Source organism: Cryptotermes secundus, unplaced genomic scaffold, assembly GCF_002891405.2.
Source record: "Cryptotermes secundus unplaced genomic scaffold, Csec_1.0 scaffold1114, whole genome shotgun sequence".
NCBI lineage: Eukaryota > Metazoa > Arthropoda > Insecta > Blattodea > Kalotermitidae > Cryptotermes > Cryptotermes secundus.
The window spans coordinates 165,174-186,893 of record NW_019737401.1 but is presented as its reverse complement, the minus strand read 5'-3'; the positions used below and the strand labels follow the sequence as shown (position 1 = coordinate 186,893).

Sequence of the window (21,720 nt, the reverse complement as noted above, 5' to 3'; positions counted from 1 at the left end):
TTTTCTAGACAATCGGCTCATAGATGGCGGTGAGGTTGTCAGCCATACGCGCCGGTCGCACTTCACCCCCAGGAATATTCCTGGTACCCATTTCTGTTAGAGGCTGAGTCGACCCCAGGGCCATTGTGCAGCTGGAAGGATTAGGTACATTGAAAAAATCCACCTCATCGGGATATATCATATGACAGTTACTTATATTGTATATAAATGTTTTAAATATATTTGTATATCTAATTTCTATTGTAGGTACCAAACATAGAAAAGTATAAATATGTGGTTGGTGACAGATATTAACGTTTACTGGAACGAAATAAAAAGAAAATAGGATACCCTGAAGATAGGTATAGTACATTCATCTGAAACTTTGGTAAGAATTACCACACTACAAGGCATAACGTCCCAGAAGAAAGTAATTTTCATAGTCACCACCGTGAGACTATAAAGATATTGTTTTGTTTCTGAAATTCAAGCCTGAATCCGCCAGTCACAGTCGCCGTGCGGTCTAAGGCATGAAATGTCTTAGAACTTTGAAACACAGGGTTCGTGGGTTCGAATCCAACTCGCATGTCCGCGTTTCTCCTGTGTTTATGTTTTCTTGTGTAGGTAGCACCATGAGACAGGGCTGGCTACCCGTCCAAGGACATAGACAAATAATGAGGAATCCAAGGAGTTTTTAAGATCCATAGTTCAGATTAGTTCTGATGGGAAGCAGGCCACAAGGTCAAATAGGAAAAGTATCAGAACTAGATGTATTAATCCGCTCGGACATCCACGCAGACAGAGCTGAAACGTTTTCTTCAATCATTACCATAACCGATCCCAAGAACCCAAGAATTCCTAACCATTCAATCTCAGTCAATTGAGCTTGAAGCTGTAACTCATGAACCTAATGAATGTGCCTCGCCATCTATCGGTGTGATAATTTGATATTGACAGATATGTTTGCACCATCTAGCGCACAAATATGTAACTATCTGATTACAATAGTTTGCGACATTGCTTTACGACATCCCCGGCAAAGAGAAGCAAAGATCATATGACTGAAAGATATTACACTCCTCTAGACATTTACTTCACCCTCATTCTGCACATATGTAGGAATGATTAATTATTTAGTACTGCAATAGAAAATCACTGTACTATAATGAATCACATACTAAAATTGCGAAGTTTCATAAATTTCTATCGGAAGTAGAACACCGAATGCAGGCACAACATTCATATTAGTCATCTTTACCCCTCTTCGCATCTTTGGCTCATACGGTAACAAGTTGCCCAGCTGATCGGCATGACAAAATGGTTGGTTTGCTTCGGATGGGAGTTGGATTAAAGTGTCATCGAAAATCCAACTCGGATAAATGGATGGGGCAGGACCACAAGAAAGGGCCGCGGTGAGATGTATTGCGCCAGATATGATCAAATCCGAGCTGTCTGACTGTTTGGCAAAGATTGGACAATCGGGTCATATCAGGCACAGCTGTAATAGTACTCTAATGGAGCAGGGCCGAAGTTACCAAAGCAGTGACAACGATCCAGGTGACAGAACCAACGAAAGACTGGCCGCCACCAGCGATGGCATCATTATTCCATCCAACGGTAACGAAAACAAGCAATCAAAGAACACAAATTGCTCTTTGGACAAGCATAACACCAATGGCCTTGACAGCAAAACAAGCAAGATCAAACAGATTGTTGAAGATGCCATCAGGTACAGACATCCAAATTGAACATGCAACATATGATTTTAGGCGTTGTGAATCTCTGTCGACGTGCTCTGTGCTTTGATAACGAATGCCGATTAATGAGTGCAAAAATATATTGTTTTTCAGTCCTGACTCCAAACAAGCTGTGATGAGAATTCTGGACCAAGTTAACGAGCTTTCAACAGCTGAGAAGCTGCTACTGTACCTTAAGTTACCAACCGGGAAGAGTGGTAAAGTAGATCCCCTACGGCAGTAAGTATGTTTGATGTGATTCATAAATATGAAATAGTAGGTTTGGAGGGCTCTTCATGATGTGTGTAATGAGTTCTCAGTATACTTCTTTAGGTTTTATATTGTTTTCCTTACATGTGTGGAATGGATCATTTCTAACAGATGAACTGTGGTAAAGATTCTGAAATTTGCTTGATCCTGCTTACAGCATTAGACAGGCTATTTACTTGCCGTTGATAAGCAATAATACTTGCATTATCACTGTAACGTTTGCTTGAATGTGGGCAGTTCCCACACTTCGTTTGTAAGAAGAGCATTACCAAATTTTCTGATGTACCCAGGAGTCCATAAATGTGCCAGCATCACAATTTTTATCATAGGGATTATTAAGGGAAACCCTTCTGAAATCTAAAGTGCAGTGTGACTGTGGCATGTTCATTTTCTCATTGTTTTGGAATACTGATATTATTTTCATATGTCTTTGTGCATCATGCCTGCCCTCTTTGTGTACTGAGTAGAGTTAATGAAAATGGAGACAGCAAGTACTTCTGAAATGTTGCTACCTGTTTACCAGTTACACAGCATTACATTCTGGATGACTATAATCATCTTGTAGGATTTGAGGTCCCCACAGTGGTGATTATGAAGAGTACAGTCTTTTGGGTCGTAATGCTGTGTAGTCCGTTGAAAGTCAACCAACGTTTTGGAGGAAAATATTGCCTTCATTTTCAGGGTAAAAGACTAAGCCAGGCAAGAAACCAATGTGAAAGCAAATGACAAGCAGAGGGCTTATTCTTCTCATCTGCTTTCATACTGGATTCTTACATAGCTTATTCTTCAACCCTGAAAATGGAAGCAATGTGTTCCTCCAAAACGCTGGTTGACTTTCATTGGATGACACAGCATTATATACCAGAAGATGGTACTCTTGTAATAATTTTATCTGCATTGCTTGATATATCTGGCCTTCATTTGTTTGTACTTGGGAGTTTTTGAAACCCCATGGCCTGAACATTTTTGGTATGTATGTATTACTGCTCTAAACACATGCCAGATATATCGGTCCATGATTATTTTCATGCTCCTTTGATTTCATGTTCCTCCCTGCTGTTTTCTTGACAGAATTTCACGTGGAAGAGGATAACACTGAAGCACATGTTAGTGATGTAGGCTGGTAGATGAAGAGTTTTCTGAAGGTGGCCCTATAAGGCCAAAACATGTTGCAGTTGAATGTGATTTTAATGGCATTTTAAAACAAAAGAGAGACTGTGAACTATTTTTGGTTACATTAGAGATGGAAATGAGTGTATGAATGATACAAGATGATCAGTCATAATTCTGACATGCATCATCTTGGTTCTGTTCAGCTACAAAAAATTTTTATGAAGTAGAGACATTAATCAGTCATGTATATCCTAAAGTGCTAGATGGTGAGGTAGACAGCCTCAGCAGTTTAGAAGGGGCAGGGTATGTAACTTGAAATACCAGAATTAATAATTATGAAAAACTGAATGGAGCACTGGGATTTTTGTCTTTTGGTACGTATCAGACACTTCTGTATTATCTGAAGAATTATTCATAAAAAAGGATGCCCAGAGTTAGTGGTGTTACCAACAGTTACAGTATTATTATTATTATTATTATTTTGGAGGGGGTGGGTTTCCCCATGCACTGTGACCCTTTGTTGATCTATTGTGTGTCCCCCTATAATTCTTCTAGTTGCCATGTTCTTCCAGTACTGGTGCTCGCTATCAGCCCCGTTCTGCCAGCGAGGTCGCCCATCTCTCTGGCAGTGGTCCCCGATACTTCCCCATCTACTGGAGGAATTGGAAACTACTTGAGCGGGAAACTTTTTGCCTAATTTTGCTCAGAGGTCTCTTAGAGACATGAGGATCTTTTACGTGCCGTAAATCTACGACACGGGACACATGGCTTAAAGTCCTCCCAGAGGATTTGTTCCCTGAATTTTTCCGCCCTTAAAAATTCCATGGCCTCCGCCGGGTTTGAACCCGTGTACCTTGAGTCATGAGGTGGGAACGTTACCCCTAGATTATGGAGGCTGCTCAACAGTTACAGTATGTGGGACACTAACATGCAGCCTGCTGTATTGAACATGTTGGAAGGTGCTCAGGGATAGGTCTGATCCAAAAAGATGATTTGTTAGAAATTAGTATGTGTTGTTGGATATGTTTGCATTCTGATGGAAGCACTGTTTGACAGACCATTGAATCCACTTGGGAGTCGGTTCGAGATACATCAGACGATCACGTGGATCAGGACGCACCTGGAGGAGGACCCCGATGTCTCACTTCCAAAGCAGGATGTCTATAATGAATATATGTGAGTGTGTAAACTTGCTGGTACCATTGAAGAGGCAGTATGGTTGAATAGTAACTACTTTCTTCAGAATGAATCTCTTTGTCACATTTGCTATGTATAAACCTTCATCAAAATTCCACATATTGTGAAACCCTAGTACATGTTATCACTTGTGAACTTAGACTGAATACTTACATTTGTTGTAGATTGTGTGTTCATATAGGTTTGCTTTCTTTGCGTTTTTCAAGAACATATTAATGAAGTTGTAAGGAGATGAGTACATATGATCAAAAAACTGTGAACTTAATAAAATTTCCATATTGAATTAATAAATTGTTTGTACCCTATATCTTCTTTAATGTAATTAAATCATGAATCCCAAGTTTTCCACAAAGGATTGGGAAAGCTGCAGGGGTTAGTCCATTCCTCGCCCTACACAGGTGGACTGAAGTGGATTATAACTGTACTTAAGTGTTATAATAGAAGAAAATGGAGATAAAATATAGAGCAGCCATATCATTGATTTTATTTAGAGAGGTGAATTATAATTATACCTGACTGTGGGAAGAGGAAAAAAGAGAGATTAATGAGAATAAATGTAAAACAGCCAAACCTTTGTTATTATTCACTGAAGTTGATGATAATCTAATCTTACCTAAAGAGTAGCAAAAGGCAAAACAGAGGATACTGGGATATCATCTTAGGGGCTGCCTCAAATCCTTTGGCTGGTTGAGCAGGAAGGCCAGACTACTGACACTATCGCACATTGTACACATTTGGACTCATAGCACAGTCAAACTAATTCCATGGAATTGAGCACTTCTTGAGAAGTTGCCAGTTGTGCAGCTACTTAAGAATTTCCCAACATTATATGGAACCTGAAGGTTCATTACCATGTGCACAAGAGCCCTCCACTGTTCCCTCTCCTGAGCCAGATCAGTCTAGTCCATACCACTTTACCCTGTCTCTCTAAGATCTATTTTATTATTATCCACCCACCTATGTCTTGGTCTTCCTAGTGGTCTCTTTCCTTCTGGCTTTCCCACCTATAACCTATATGCATTCCTCTTCTCCCTGTTCATGCTACATATCATGCCCATCCCATCCTTGACCTGATCACTCTAATTATACTTGGTGGGAGTTACCAGTTATGAAGCTCCTCATTATGCAGTTTTCTCCAGCCTCCTGTCACTTCATTCCTCTTTGGTCCAAATATTCTCCTGAGCACACTGGGTTCCAATTAATTATTTTGTAAAAGCATTTGATTTATTTTGCCAGTTATACATGTAACTGTAAACGGACTCAGCTACTATGATTGTTGTTTGTCATGGTGATTTAGTATAACAGCTGTTACAGGCTGACTGCAGTGATGTTCCAAGTGATATTCGCAAGTGTGTGCTTGATATACATCAGAGGAGTCTGCTGTTGGAGGATCAAGTCCTTCATATTTCCCAGAACATTTTACAGAACAGATACAGAGCATTTATTAAAATTGCAGAAAATTAACAGCAAGGCAACCAAGTGAACCTGTTATAGGATAGTGATGGAATTATAAATTTCATTTGCTTCCCAGAACAAACAGTAATTATTATTCCCATCTCATTTAGGAGACAATGTTAGTAATGAAGATGTGGTGTGTTTTCTGTATTGTAAATTATTAATTTGTTTATTTTATTTGGATTATGTTTGTGCGATTAAGATTCAGAGAAAATTCCCTCTAAGTTAAGTAGTCCACTGAAGCTGGCATCACTGTGGTGTTGCAGTGCATACTGTAACAGCAATGCAATGAAGCCCCTGTCCACGGCTGACTTCGGAAAGGTGATGAAACAAGTGTTCCCTTGTGTCAGGCCTCGCCGGCTTGGTACGAGGGGCAACTCTCGTTACTGTTATGCTGGGATGCGCAAGAGAATAAAGCTGGAGGTACCACTGCTACCAGACCTTGGTGAGGAGACTAAGGTGTGTAGACATCAGTGTATAAATGTTTTTATGTCATAGTTTAGGAATCTGTGACTGTATCCATAAAGAAATATTAGGCTAATCTTGTGAAAATGTTTACAAAATTAATTATATGTATACAGCAGTAGCAAATAAAAATTAGTTTCATGAAAGTATTAGTTCATATTCAGATGCACTATCTGTATGTGAGGGTGTGTGTTCCTAAATTAATTCCATAGAGCAGAACTCCTCAGATACTCACCTTTTCAGCTACTCTGCCTTGTTGGGATCTGAAGGTTCATTGCTGTTCACAAGAGGCCATCACTTGTCAGGACTTTATGTTACATTATGTATTTACTAACATTTTCTTACTTTCATTTTAGCAGATTTTCTCTTTTATTAATACATTTTTAGTCTGATGAAAGCTGCTGTGATGACACTTCGTTGTTGGTTTCCAGTGGCTGCATTTGGGATCATTTAACCCATTTAGCTTCTTGCTTCCCAATAGAGAGCACTCAAGTTCTTGCTTTGTTGCATCTTGAAGAAGTTTGCACTTTTCTTTTGGGAAGCTTTACCAGGTTTGTTACTCATTTTGCACTACCCAGGGGACACGTATGACATAAAGAATGTCATGGATGCGAGTAACTTTGTCCCCCTGACACTACGTTGTAGTTGTATACATTTTAATCTTTAATTTGGTGATGAAGTGACTGGTCAAACCATCAATCTTGAAATCCTTTTATTAGTTTTAACAGGAGCTTGCTTTTACTTGTTTCCTGCACATTGTCATGGGCTTTATGTTTTAGATCACGGTGAATTTTGATTTTGACACATACTCACATACGTGTATGTATGATCCTGTGTTGTAGCGGAACAGTAGTTCTCATTCCGAGGACGAACTGGTGTCAGCAGCGTCCTGTCTAATCTGTGAGTGGGCACAGAAACTGCTGGGTGTGACATTCAAGAGTCTGCGTGACCTGGCCTGCCACTTGGTGGAGAATCTGTGTGTAGACTCTCGCTCCATTGCTGCTTTCACCATCCTGTCTGCAAGTTCTGGAAGCAAGGCAGTACCAAGCTTTACCCCATCTAAATTATGTGGAGGGAAAGGTTCGCTTTTTTCATAATGCCAATAGAGTCATTTAGTGTTACATCACTTGTGTTTAGTTCTGTGCTGAGTGCCAGCAGATGTTAGAGCATATTGATGTCTGAAAAATAAAAATGCCACAAGTTAATTTTAATTTTGTTATTCTTATAGCTTTGTATTTGCTGACTATAACAGGGCATGTTACATGAATACAGTATGCAGTAACTCTAGATGAGATCAATAAGTATGGAAATAATATTCTGTTAGATTTCTGTTTTCTAGCAGGGTACCTAGTGGCCTAAATCTGTACTTTTGTGCCCTAGGTCTTGGGTTCAAGACTGGCTGGATCATTATGGATTTTTCTGCATGCGATTCCTCTCTTTTTCAGTTTAACACAGATGTGACTGTGAAGGTAGAGAATATGAGTCCCTAGTGGTTCTGAGTGTTAAGGTTTAGGTGCTTTCTATCTGCTGTCATCCTCACCATCTTGTTACCTGAAGGTAGTAGAGTCCATCACAGAAATGGAATTGTTCACCATTGCTAAGAAAGACAGAGGCCAGGAAGGTTGAATAGACCATAGGTGAATGCATGTTTTGTAGCTATGTGTAAAGTTTGAGTTTATTTTGGGTATCTTTTCTGGCTGCATATAATATTGTGTAGCATCTGTGTTCCCTTTTTAAAAATAAAACATGTATGTTGGGATCTTACTCCAGGTGAAAGTGGCCATTTTTTTAGATGTTCTAGCCAGAAGTACTATTTTGATTAGTAAGTTTTCTGTAGTATGCTCCATTGAAACACTGAAAATATTGGGCTCAGGTGCTTAACATTATTTTTTTAAGAAAATGTGTGAATAGTAGCAGTAGTAATTTTTCTGTATCCAGCTGCATCATGGAACAGATTTGGAATGAAATAAACAGTTGTAACAAGTTGTGATTGGCCAGTTGATTGTTAAGAACTACAGTGGATATCATTTCCATAAGTCGGCCTTATCATTTCTGATGTGTTCCCTATAGTTTACAGTGAAAGCATTTCTTCCCTAACTAGATGTACCATTTTACATGAAAGAAAAAGGGTAGTGGCTTGTTTATTTCTTTAGAAGAATGTAAAATTGAAATTCATTCAGTAATAAATTGAGAGGAGATGTATGGGATTTGAGGTTCTCACAGCGGTTGTTGTGAAGAGTTCTAGGATATAATACTGTAGTCCATTGAAAATCAACTGATGTTTCAGAGTAGCATGCCACCTGTTTTTAGGGTTGAAGAATGAGCCAAGCAAGAAACCAACATGAGGTAGCACTGCTTGGCTATTCCTTGACCATGAAGATGGAGGTGACATGTTCCTCCAAAACATTGGTTGACTTTCAGTGGACTGCAAGGCATTATATCCCAGAAGGCAGAACTCATGAGAGGAGGTTTGTTTATTTCTGGGAATTTCATATGAGGATTCTTATGCTGAGTTTTATCTGACCAGGAAGATAGTCCAGGACAGGATACAGAAGTGAAGTAGATTGAATGGAGGTAATGGAAAACATACAAACACCATGCCATTAGCGGCAGGATTTGGGCATTGACCTGAAACTGTGTGGCTTCTAGATATATACTGGTCTTCATAATTCCACATATTATTAAGTCTTGACACCATCATCTTCAAAATATGTGATGAATTCCTCTTCTTATTCTAGAGTAATATGTGAAATCATGCAAGGAAAGTTTCAGTATTTTTGTCTGTTATGATATAATGACAATAAGCAGAACACATACTGAAGCTCTGTGCAGTCTAATAGGCTCTGTTCTACATAACTTCCCACTGAATTATTTTATTGGCAACAGTGGGTGTGTCTTCCTCACCGGGCCTACGAGTAGTACCATCAAGTGGTACAGCAAATAAGCACCGTGAAACACAATTGCAGCTCCAGCGCAAGCTTCAAGAGCGTGAGGTCATTCGGGAGCAGAAACGCAAGCTGCAGGTGAAAATTCTGTTATTTCACATTTACCATAAATACAAAAGGGAGGCATGTTTGAGAATGGCACTGTTGGTGGGAGCTGAGATCAGGACGAGAATTTGGAAAAATTTTGAGAAGCTGGAAGGGAGCAAGTATTTTTTTCTGCTAGTTTACATCATTCCTCTGTAATCAATATTTATAACGGTCAGCACTTTTCCACAACATACCAATGTCTATTGCTTATTCCTTTGGTATCAGATCTTTCTGAACAAAGAGTTCAACAGATTGATATATGTTACTGTTGCCAGCCATTAAGAGCCTAATGAAGTGGCTGGTTTGAAAGCTGTTGCACAAAGCAGAAGCGATTGTCTGAAAATTCTCAAAGTTCATGACTAGAAATCAAGTTTGAGATTGGGAACTTTTTTCCTTGATCTGATCTAAAAAATTTTGGACTCACACATGTCTAGTGAAATATTTTTCCTTTCTTCAATATATGAAATTCCAGGTATAATATGAATTTGTTGAATTAAGAAAATAGCCCATTAAGGCCAATTATTTTGTGTCTTCTGTGGCAATGTACAGTCGATGTTTATAAGGTAGAAAGAGCAGTGATATACGAGGGGCGTTCAAGTTCTAAGGTCTCCGATTTTTTTTTCTCAGGACTTGGAGCAGATAGACACATGCGGTTTTGTTTAAAATACGTGTGCACTCTTTGTGAATGCGTGACAGAGATGGCAGAACTCTATGGCACACAGAACTCTAGTGGTAGCGGCGAGTGTGAGGAGTGTTTTTGATACTTAAAATGGCGACGTTTTCGTTACAAGAACAGCGAGTAATCATTCGTTTTCTCCACTTGTGTGGTGCGACACCCATTGAAATTCATCGCCAGTTGAGTGAGACATGTGGTGATGGTGTCATGAATGTGAAAAATGTGCATTTGTGGGTGTGACAGTTCAAAGAAGGCCGAACGTTGTGTGACAACGAACCAAAACAATCTCGGCCTCGCACCAGCCGGTCTGACAACATGGTCGAGCGAGTTGAGAAAGTTGTTTTGGAGGATCGCCGATTGAGTGTGGAAAACATCGCCCCCAAAGTTGGCATTTCCGTGGGATCTGTGCACAAAATCCTGCATGAAGACCTGCGAATGCGGAAAGTGTCCTCCAGGTGGGTTCCACGAATTTTGGTGGATGACCACAAGGCTGCACGCATGGCAATGATGAAGGCATGAATGGGACTTTCTTTTCATCAACTGTGACAATGGATGAGACATGGATGCCGTTTTTCAATCCGCTATTGCATCAGCAATTTTCCAGTGGTCAAAACAGACTCCTACAGAAGCGTTTGCAGTGGCCATGGAATCATGGCGTCGACGTTGTGAAAAATGTGTACGGCTGCAGGGAGATTACGTTGAAAAGTGACAGAAGTTTCAAACTTTTTGTATGATTATTGTGTGAGAAAAAAAATCGGAGACCTTAGAACTTGAACGCACAACGTATGTTATGTCTTCATCTTGTTAATGGAGCCCCTGTATGGCTGTTTGGTGAACTCAACTCCTGACTTTCTGGGGACATTAGTAGTTTCCACTTTCATGTGCAGTGACAGAATACTCATAGTTCCTGTACAGTATACATTGTTTTTTCTACCATTCTCTTACACCTCCCTTTACATAGCAGCTCCATACATTGTTTGCTGCCCCATACTCTGGTACAATAAACATAGTATTAGGTCTGCTGTCATTGTTTTTGCCATGAAGGTGGAGATTGCCAGTTTCTCTCACATGTTGATGAGTCAGCTGCTGATCATAAAACATTGTCATGATAATGTTATGAGAGCCTGAAAACTCTGAAACTACTTGCTGGGCAGTGAATCCCACAAATTCTAAGATCCAAAACTGCCAGCAGAGTTGTATTAAACATGTCATTTGAGATGTGTATTGAATAAAGAGAAGTAAAATTCTGATGTTGGTGGTATGCCAACAGGAGCAGACAGCGGCTTTGACCAAGAGGAATCATCTGCCGTCAGTTTCAGAGAAAGGAAAGGGTAAGCGGGCAAAGCTGAGCCTGAAGGAGACAACTCATGGTAGTACAAATATAGCAACTCAGGGAGACTGCTCAGAAGATGGGCAAATCTGTGATAAAGGTTACAGCAGGACTGGGCGTGGCAGAGGCAGACGAAACTGCAGGACACAGCAAGGTGGGGGGAAGTTGATGGCAGGGATAGTAAATGGAACTACTGTGCAAGAAAATGGCACTGGCAGGGAGAATGCAGCATGCAACAAAACTGCTGTGAAACCTTCATCCTGTCTCAGTGCCATAGGAGGTACTTCGGAAGTAGAGGTTCAGTCAGTCATAGGCTCTCAGAGAACTGAATCTTCAAGCTTGAAGCGGCCCCACTCTGAAAATTGTGCAGATGAAGTTGCAACTTCCACCTCATGTTCTCTCAATACCACAAGTACAAACAAACCACACACCTCATTCTCACCAGTGCAGGAACCGAACCACAATGTTTCCAAGAGACCATCTACCCTGTTAGTGAATGAGGGAGTGAAGCAAGTAGCGAATCCAGTTGCCAAAGTAGAGAACAGCCCAGTCAACAAGCTACCAATACCACGACTCAGCAATCCCAACAAGCCAGCCACTAAACAGCTGGCAAATGTGATCATCTTCCCTCCAATTCTACAGCAGAAATCGCCGAAGAAGAAGTACAAACCTATCCAGCCGAAACCTAAAGATGTAGGAGATAAGAAGAAGGATGGAAAGGATGGAAAAGAAGGTAGTGCAAAGTGGACAGAAATGACTAGTGCAAGTGCCGCACTGCTGGCTGGCAGTTCAAAGAAGGAGTTGAATTCTGTTAGCATTGGGTGTCTAGAGAAAGATGCTTTGGATGACTACCTGCATGGTGGGAACAACTCACAGGAACAGGAGGAGGAACTGATGAGATACTTTCAGCACCAGAATAGTTCATCCAGTAACGAGGAACCAGAGGATGGAACACACCAAGAGGCTTCAGTGACACACCCTGCTATAACAGAGAACAGCAAATCAGATAAACTGTCCCAGCTTCGGCTTCTGTTAGAAAGGAATCTTAACCAGGCCCCATGTGTGAACAGAAGTGGGCCATTCGGGGCTACTGGCGAAAGAAGTGCTGCACTAAGTTTGACTGAAACCGCATCCTCCTCTCTCTCAGTTGAAGATGTTACAGAGACAAGTCCTGGAAATGGAGATGTGTTCTTGCCAAGTTCAGTTGGAAGTCACACAGCTGCTGCTGGACCTGCTTCAGTTAGTCTGTCCCTTTTGTCACAGAGATGTCAGAATCGTGTTGCAGAAAAACCATCACTTCTACTTCCATCATTGCTTTCTAGTGGTGGTACCCACACAAGCCTCAGTTCCCGTCGTCGAGTAAGTTTTGAGACATCAGTGATGGAGCACTATCAGGATGGAGTGAACCATGCCACAGCATCTGTCCCACCGAGTCCAAACACTAGGCGACGTATCTTCAGCTTCACACCTATATCTCCAGGCCCTCATTCACCTTTGGGTCCACAACGAGCATCCTCAAAGCCATCCAGTGCCAATGCAAGCCCATTTGTATCTCCTCGTAACACCCCTGTGCCTCGATCAAGGCATAACTCTGGGCAGACAACCCTGAACCAAAGTGTTTCATACCTTGCAACACATCAGATGCAGAATGGTGGGAATGTCTCAACACTTGGTCGAGGCAGGCATTCTACTATGGCAGCCAAAGTGGTGCGCTCCAACTCAGTGAACAGCCATTCAAGTGGTTTGCCACAGTACCAGGCTCTGCGCCCCCGGGCCATGTCAATTGCCACTCCAATGCTTCAAGCTTTGGGACATAACTCGGTGGTGGGACAGACAAATGAACATTCTGATGCTGAGTCCAGTAACATGTTTGCAGTGCCTGGTGAGCTCCACTTGCCTGCCCTCCAGCCAACTAATCATCAGGCACTAAATACTTCAGCACCTCCCATGTCTCCACTTTCAATATCAGCGCCGCAGTCTCCGATGATTCTGTTCCAAAAGAGTGTCAGTTCTGCCAGCAGTCTGATAACAGGTCCACCAACCAACCATAATCATTTCTCTTCTCAGAACCTTGTGCAGGAAGTGCTGCAAAATGCAAAGAAACATAATTATACACGTGAAACCATTGCGACCACTGAGCACAAGTTAGAGACACAAACTGCATCGCTTTTGGATGCCATGGATATGGCTAATCAATCTGCCAGCCTGCCCATGAGTGTGGATCCTCTAGCACAGGAAGTAAGCCAATTCTTTCCAGATGATCAAAATGTAACATCAGTATTGACAAGTGCAATTGGCTTCCAGCCATCATCGCATCGTTCGCAGTCAGTGCCGCTCCATCGAATGGCATCAGCCAGCCAGCAGCAGGAGTCACCCCTGTATATAAACCACAATACCACTGCCTTTAATTTTAATCACTTCACATCATCAGCAACAAGTTCTGTTGCTCCAACTCCAGTGCCGAGTGAGTTCACTGATTTTGTTTCTGCAGGCGACAGCTCCACTGTTCCTTCTACTGACTTGCTCATTGTGAATGGGGATGATGCAGCAGATACGGAAACAGCTGAACTGAACTCAGAGAATCTGAATCGCATATTTAACCTGCTGGATGATGTTCAGCAGGAAGAGCAGCAGAAGGAACAACAGCTGATGCTCACACTGGATGTGGATGCTGCTCAGCAGCACAACCAGAAGTTTCTCTTCCAACCCTCTCGCTCCTACCCAAACACACCCCTTCCTTACCAGTCCACCAGTAACACTCGAGACCCAGTGGTTGGGTCATTTGCAACCTCCCTGCCTTCTGCAAGCGGTGTTACATTGACTTCTCGGTCGTACCCATCTACACCACTCATTAGTCGTCCCATGTTTGGAGCCTCTGAAGATGATGGACCTTTCCAGCAAGGGCTTGGAGATCTAAGCAGTGGTGAGTCAGTGAGTCAGCTGACTCTGAATGCACTCAACGTCCGTAACGCAGTGCCGACCTTTGCTGCCAGGCGGAACATCAACCTATTACTTGAGCAGCCATCTTTCTCAGTTGAGGATGAACTGCCTCTGGACACACTGGACGCTCTGCAGGAGTGTGACACGCTCACACAGTTTGTTCAGGAGGTCAGCAATCCAGCACCTGATGCTAGCACCTAAAATGGTGGATATTGGTGTAGTGAAAAGTACCTGGTAATGTAGGAGGGAGGTTGGAACACTTTACCATTAAATTTGTATCATTGTTTTCCATGCATTACTGTCTGGTATGAGGGTAGATAAGACTGTTACTGCAAACATGTCAGGTTTCTTAAAGGTGTTACTTTTATGGGTGCTGTTTGCTTGCATGCTTGCCACAGTCAGTTACTGAAAGCAGATGTATGAGACACAATGAGAATCTTGGTGTAGTTGCAAGTGCTTCAACTATCCTCTCTTTAGGTAGCTTGTGCTTTGTTGCATACAGAATGTAAACTGACAGTTTTAGTCAGTTTCTTGCTGTAGGGCACTTTGGTTGTTACATGCAACTTGTATACAAGCTCACATCCTGTGTTTACTCTCAGGAGGTACCTTGAAGTTGAAACCAGGACTGTGTTTCATATGTTGTGTTAGGATGACATCTCTTTCAAAGACCTGCTGTCATTCATAATTTTGATATTGTGTTGAAGGGTTCAGATTCTGTCCCCATCAAGATGGTGTAATTGGCAGGATATATATAAAAGAGCCTGGGAAAGTGAACTGGTTGTCTTCAATGGGAGTGTATCATATAATGAAATATGAGACAGTTGTTGAAGTTCAGACTTGGTTTTCATGAGCAGTGGTGGTCACAGTTATCGAAAATAGACCAAAACTGAATATTTTCAATGAATATTCTCCAGTCACAAGAGGCACTATATATATAGTGTTATCACATTTTTGTGAAAATGACTGCTTTTGTGTAATGAACCACATTCACTGTAATGAGTCTTTGAGTCTTATTGAAGGACACCTGGGAAGAATTAGCTTGCTTGGGAGTTGTACTCATGTGTTTACCTGGAAGGATTGGAGAAACAAAAAAGATCTTATTCAGGACAAGCAGAAGTATCCATTCATAGTCCAGGATGTGTCTGGCTGCTTTCCTTGTCAATGTCACAATTTACAGTAACTGAATTTTAAAGAAGGAATAACACTCAAATTAAGAAATGAAAGTTTACCCAATTAAAGAAAATTGGTTATGGTGATATGGACCATCCAAAACTCTACCACAAAACTTGCACATCATTTCAACAGGTGTCGTACCAGTGTTGAAACAGACTATATATATTAACCTTTATTGGACGAATGTCATCATATGATGTCGTTAAAAGTTAGGGCAGCTGGCCGAACGTCATCATATGATGTTGCGGATTCCACGCGTGTAAGGTTTTTTTTTTTTAAATTAAGAATATAAATTGTTGTTCTGTTTACATGATTTTTGGTCACCACCTTTATAAGGAGACAGCCTTCCTTCCTGCATGATCTAATGTAATCTAGCGACGTCATATGACGTTAAAAGTAAGGCCAAATGGCCGAACGACATAATATGATATCGCGCATTCCACGTGTGTAAAGATTTTTTTAAAATTAAATTTAAAATATGAATTGTTGTTCTATTTACATGATTTTTGGTCACAACCTTTATAAGGTGACAGCCTTCCCTCCTGCGTGATCTAATGTAATCTACCGATGTCATATGGCCGAATGACCTCATATGATTTCGCGCATTGCACGTGTGTAAAGATTTTTTTAAAATTAAATTTAAAACTAAATTTTTGCTCTACTTACGTGATATATGTTCACCATCTTCATGAGGAAACAGCCTTCCCTCCTGCGTCATCTATGGTAATGTGGCCTTCGTATGGTACTGCCGAAAACATTCCGAAATGCAGAGTCCGACGTCGCAGCTCACGCACTTCGTACGAACGCTAGACCGCTTCCCACGCGAAGAGCACACACGACACCTCAGTTGCGATTTAGAGGAAGCAGGCCAGTGATGTTGAGCTGGAGTGATATTTATCCCAGCAGCTACACCGGAATAATTATTCACACCTCTCCAGCCACACTGGTCTGGCGGTCCCCAAGTTGCCGACGAAGGTGATGACCCTTCGTCCGCGGAATCAGAACTCCAACTTTCCTCGCCACTCTCAGAATCGGTTGAATAGCAGTCCGAATCTGTGTCATTGAACAGCTGTTTCTCAATTTCAGCATCAGAACTCCAACTTTCCTCGCCACTCTCAGAATCGGTTGAATAGCAGTCCGAATCTGTGTCATTGAACAGCTGTTTCTCAATTTCAGCATCTTCCATACGATGTCGTCGTGTGGCTATGGTGAACTATACGGCTCTCTAGCAGTGAATCTCTGTGCTTAGACCACGATAAGAAGCCATAAATCATGACCTTGAGCCCACACATACAAAAATCTCATTCACGTTTTCGCTGAACTGAATATCTGTTTCAAACATGGTACATGATGTCATGGCTGGCTAACCTTATATTGCGATGTTGCAAAATCGTTACAAACACAATGGTTTGACTGCAATGAATGAACGAATGACCAATCTGGCAACACCATATTCCAAGAATTAACTCCTGTGTATATCTAACACATTACACAGCGACATGCATACCGACAATCCTATACGATAAATAAGTTTCAACAAGAGACACCATTGAATGTGAAGTCGCCACAAGGACTTACACTGCTAAAACGGATGGCGCAGAAAATGTATTACACTGCTAGAACGCATGGTGCAGAAAATGTATGAATTTCGGGAAATTTATTTTTGGGAATCAGTGTAAAAAATTTTTACAGATATTAGAATCTGTAAATTAGAATATCTGATTCTATATTCTTTCTACATTAAAGGAGCATTCATTTCGTTCGTTTATCATAAAAAATGTAGAAATCACACCATTTTTAGAAACATGCTTACAATTTTATTGCTCTAGAAGGGCGGGCATTTAAATAAACTCCGTCCAGCTGCCCCTACCGGAAATTAAATGGCCCGTCCGATAAAGGTTAACTCATGAGTAACTGAGCACTGACTGCTGACCACCTAAGAGACTGCTCAAATAAAATGCTGTAACTGTTGGTAGAATCTTTCAGTGTTTGGTAGGTTTCACTGAGGTCATTCTGTTGCATCATCAACTGTTAGTCTTAGTGTTTTGATGTCATCCTTTAAGATATTTTAACAGAATCCTATCAGAATAATGGATTTATATTTTTATTTATTTATGGTTTAGTTAGCAATGTTATCAGTAACTCAAATTATAAACAGTTGAATGAATGTATGACTAGTGAATAATGAATTGGAAAGGATGTGGAAGGATGGGGTCATGGCCTAATTTGAGGTACTATCTGGCATATGCTGGAGGGACTGAAGAAAACTACATAAAACCTAGTTAGAAAAGCAAGTCTCTGGGCTAGGAGAGAACCCGGAACCCTTTCTGTGCAGAGTGGTACCCACCTGACTGTGATGTTTGGTTGGTATGTGCTACATCTCTTGGTCTTTGTTCCTGGTAAATCAGTTGTCTGTTGCTTATAAAATGTAGGAGGTTATGTTGACATATTTCTCTTTAATCTATCTTAAAACCAATAATAATGTAGCTCCATTAAGTGCCTGGGGTGATAGTTTATCCAGTGATATATAGTTTTGAAATTTTAATCAGGTATCACTAAAAAGCTGCAGTTTGTGTGATAGTGGTTTTTAATGCAGATGAATGTAAAAGGAGGGCAAAGAGGCTGTGCTCCTCAATTACAAGGCCATATCCATGGACCGTGCTGACGGTGTGTGGGATTTGGCACGATGACTGCAGTATAACTGAATCTACATAGTATTTCATTTGCATTTAAAAGATAATGAAAAATAACTGTGGGGCTACAGTGGCTAGTGTCATGATGAGCATTGATGTGACTGTTGTATTTATATACATGACAAGCCGGAAGGTCGTGGGTTCAAGTCCCAATGAGGTAATTGGATTTTTTTTTCAATTTACCTAATACTTCCAGCTGCACTATGGCCCTGGGGTCGACTCAGCCTCTAACAGAAATGAGTACCAGGAATTAATTAAATAATTTTCCTGGGGAGTAAAGTGTGGCCGGTGCGTAAGGCTGACAGCCTTACTGCCATCTTTGAGCTGATTGTCTAGATAATGTGGAACCCTCAACATCTCAACCCTATGGGCCTTCACTGCCTCTTACAGGGATAGCTTTACTTTACTTTTTTATGATTCTTTTAAATTTATCTCCAAATTTGTGGTTGCTTCCCTTTCATCTTGGATTGAAAGTCTGCTTGTTAGCTTGTTTCTGTTGTCTTTGTTCCTATCAGCAAGAAAATTCTGTATGCAATAAGCTCTATGTGTAACAAGACATGGCATATACAAGCAGGATCACTGTCTCGATCTTGTGTAACAAGTTATCATGCAATGTTACCTGTTCAATTTCAATGATGTAGTATTTTAAAGTTTTGTGTTTAGGCAGCTGGCTTTTTGTAGATAAAATCTTCATGAAAATTGAACTTGTCCTGCATCGACTTTTACAGAAGACAGAGAAATGAGGTTTGTTGGTAACCCTGTAGCTGAAAATGGTGTCGATGAACTACCTTTTGTCTGCAGACAGTTGCAGTGAACCATATTTATTGAGTGTTACAAGGAGATAAACTTAGGGACAGTTATGATTTTGCAGTTGTGGCCCCATGAATATTGGCATTCATAGGCCACATCCAACCTTCACTTCAGAGAACTGATGGGTTTGCTTAGTGTGATTGGAAATTTAATTTTTGAAGGCCCATGTTATATTAAAAAAACTGTCAGATCTTTTCTAATTGAGGTTCTGAGTTTTTATATACATGTCTATATTCAGTAAATTGATTATGGTGGACAGAGAGACTTAAGGATAGAAGAGCATTACACACACAGACTTCATGGTGTGATTGTAACAAAAAGTAGAATTGATGGAAACTTGTCATTTATCTGTATAGATATGGTACACACCCACTGGGGTCAGTTCCTGCACTTCAGACTTCGGTAGTCTGTGTTTGATGTTCTTCATGCCACATAGACTGGATGTATGAGCCTGGTGCACAGTGGAAACGTTCCCTAATGTGGTTTGGGTTGTGTGTACTTTCAGACCTCTAAAAATAGCCCTATAACCTGTGCCCAATGACTATTACAGTGGAGCCATGATTGAATGTGTGTGGCCACAGCAACCTCCAACTTGGGTCAAACACATAATTGTTTGATCTTCATTTCAAGTGAAATTTCAGAATTTCAGCATCAGCATTAATGTATCACTTATACACATTCATTTTCGTCTTAGATGCAATTTTATTTACAATTACTCCTTTACTTAAAAATACAATTAAAAGTTAAAAATTAATATTAAAATTTTCTACACGTTTTGGCCATACTCAGCCATCCTCCGGCAACTGTCAGACTTGTCAAAATTGATACATTTTATTTTTCAATGTAATTAAGATGAATTATTTCTTAAGTTAAAATATTTCTATGTTATTAACAGAACACCAACATAATTAACTTTTATTATTAAATAAATGAGTAATTGTAAATAAAGGTGCATTTAAGACAGAAGTGAATGTGTATAAATGTTAAAATGTTGAGTTGTGCAAGTGAAATGAAAATTTGAAAAGAACAGTTTCACATGGAATTCTGTCACATTACTTTTGTGGTACTGTCAGCCTCTTAGACTATATAGTGTGGAATGGCAAAATGATTGGTGTATAATGAACTGGAAAAGATTTGGAAGGATGGACCTAATTGAGATATTGGTGTGGCATTTTTCTGGAGGAACTGAGGAAAACCGTGGAAAAACCTCAATGGTAACTTGTGCCCCAGCTGAGAATTAAATTGAGCATATGAATACATGCAGAGAGCATTACTTCTGAACCGCCGTGTTTGGTGAAGATCTGATACCACACAAGATTTCAGTGGGGAGAGCAGTCATGTTGACACACAGACAACAATACAGTTCCTTTTAAGACAAAGTAAGTAGGCAGAAACGTTTATTCAGATGAAGTACAATGCTGAAATATAACAGTAGTTTGTTCATCCATATTAGATCTGTATTTTATTTATTTATGGTTTATTTAACAGTGCAATCCATAGCTATATAGCGTTGAAGGATATGATGATTTTATTAATGAGTAATGAATTGGAAAGAATTGGAAAGGATGTGGGTATAGCCAGTCCTTTGGTAGAGATTTGATCCTGGGACCTTCTGAATATGAAGTGGGATTGGTACCTACTTGACTGTGACATTTGGTCATGATCTGTAAGAGATTTAGGTTTCATGGGAGTGAAGATTTAGATTGTCATCATCTGAGTTGTGACACTATGTAGTCTGGTAGGTGGTTACCAATATTTTAGAGGGACATGCAGCGAGCATCTTCAGGTTAGAACATGGAGGCAATATGTTTCTACAAAATGTGGATAACCACCAGTGTCCTAAGCTACTAGGTGTCATGGTCCAGAAGATGACAATCTAAATCATATTAGATTATTTAAAAATGTCTAAGAAGTAAGGTCAGACCTCCAAATTTGCCACTTTATCATGTTCATGTATTTTGAAATTTTCCTCCATCCCTCAGGCAAATGCTGTGGTAGTATTTTAGCTTATTTCCCTTTTGCTGGTGATTCACTTGGAGGAGGCCCTGGTGTAACAGTTATAAATTGTGCATTAATTTAGTGATGAAAATTAAACTTGGTGTATAAATACCATGATAGATGTGGAGATAACTGGGTTACATAAGATGCTGAAAGTGGTTTCCCCTGTGCCTGGAGAGACAGGCTAATGCAACACTCCATGACGCAGCCAGCATGACAGGAGGGACTGCAGTAATTGCACAGATGGCGCAAACTGGGCGGACAGGCATGCAGACAAGCACAAAGTCAGTGCTGCAAAATGCACAGTGTTGCCAGGTTTCATTTTCATTGGTAAATTATTGTCATCCAGTTTTAACATTTAACTTCATTTGTTGACACAGTGCCATTAGGCTATCATTAAATAAAAGAACATGGCAACAAACCATATTATTTTATATTTCCATCTGTTATGCAGATTGTCAGTTTAACTGGGTGCAGTTATAATTTGTGGTGGACTCAGGTCCTCATACTAACTTCCAGTCTGAATGTGGATCCTGGAAATGTCCATGTTTAGTTTGTCAACTGGCATGAATAACATTTCTTCCAGATGACATGCCTGCTAGCCATATATTCTTTTGTAGAGTTATAACACACATCCCTTTGTGTAAGGTGTGTGTTGTGTTTTGTACAATGTTATACCAAAGAACTTTGCTGCTTTGAAATGAGTGTTGAATGTAATTTTAGCAGATGAATTGTACAGTTTTTGTATCGTTTTAGAAGGTTGGCAGGTGTGGAATTAGGAAATCCAAGTGCACCAGACTTGTGTGTTTATAAACCTTGACCAGTACCAGTGTCCATGCTTCGAGGAGTGTTT

At 40.5% G+C, this 21,720-nt stretch overlaps 1 protein-coding gene across 1 annotated transcript; it reads left to right on the top strand.

The window, feature by feature from the left end:
• Positions 1–1,229: 1,229 nt before the first annotated feature.
• LOC111870404 lies at positions 1,230–19,757 on the top strand. Its single transcript, XM_023862660.2, has 8 exons — positions 1,230–1,708; positions 1,830–1,955; positions 4,155–4,274; positions 6,017–6,209; positions 7,058–7,295; positions 9,102–9,238; positions 11,194–14,361; positions 19,226–19,757. The coding sequence occupies exons 1-8, from the start codon at positions 1,359–1,361 to the stop codon at positions 19,316–19,318; spliced, it is 4,425 nt and encodes a 1,474-aa protein (XP_023718428.1). The 5' UTR covers positions 1,230–1,358; the 3' UTR covers positions 19,319–19,757.
• Positions 19,758–21,720: the final 1,963 nt, after the last annotated feature.

Coding starts and splice junctions, on each gene's coding strand:
- LOC111870404 (XM_023862660.2), top strand. CDS start 1,359: ATGGATGGGGCAGGACCACAAGAAAGGGCCGCGGTGAGATGTATTGCG. Junction 1,956..4,154: donor AAAGTAGATCCCCTACGGCA/GTAAGTATGTTT, acceptor ACTGTTTGACAG/ACCATTGAATCCACTTGGGA. Junction 7,296..9,101: donor TAAATTATGTGGAGGGAAAG/GTTCGCTTTTTT, acceptor TATTGGCAACAG/TGGGTGTGTCTTCCTCACCG.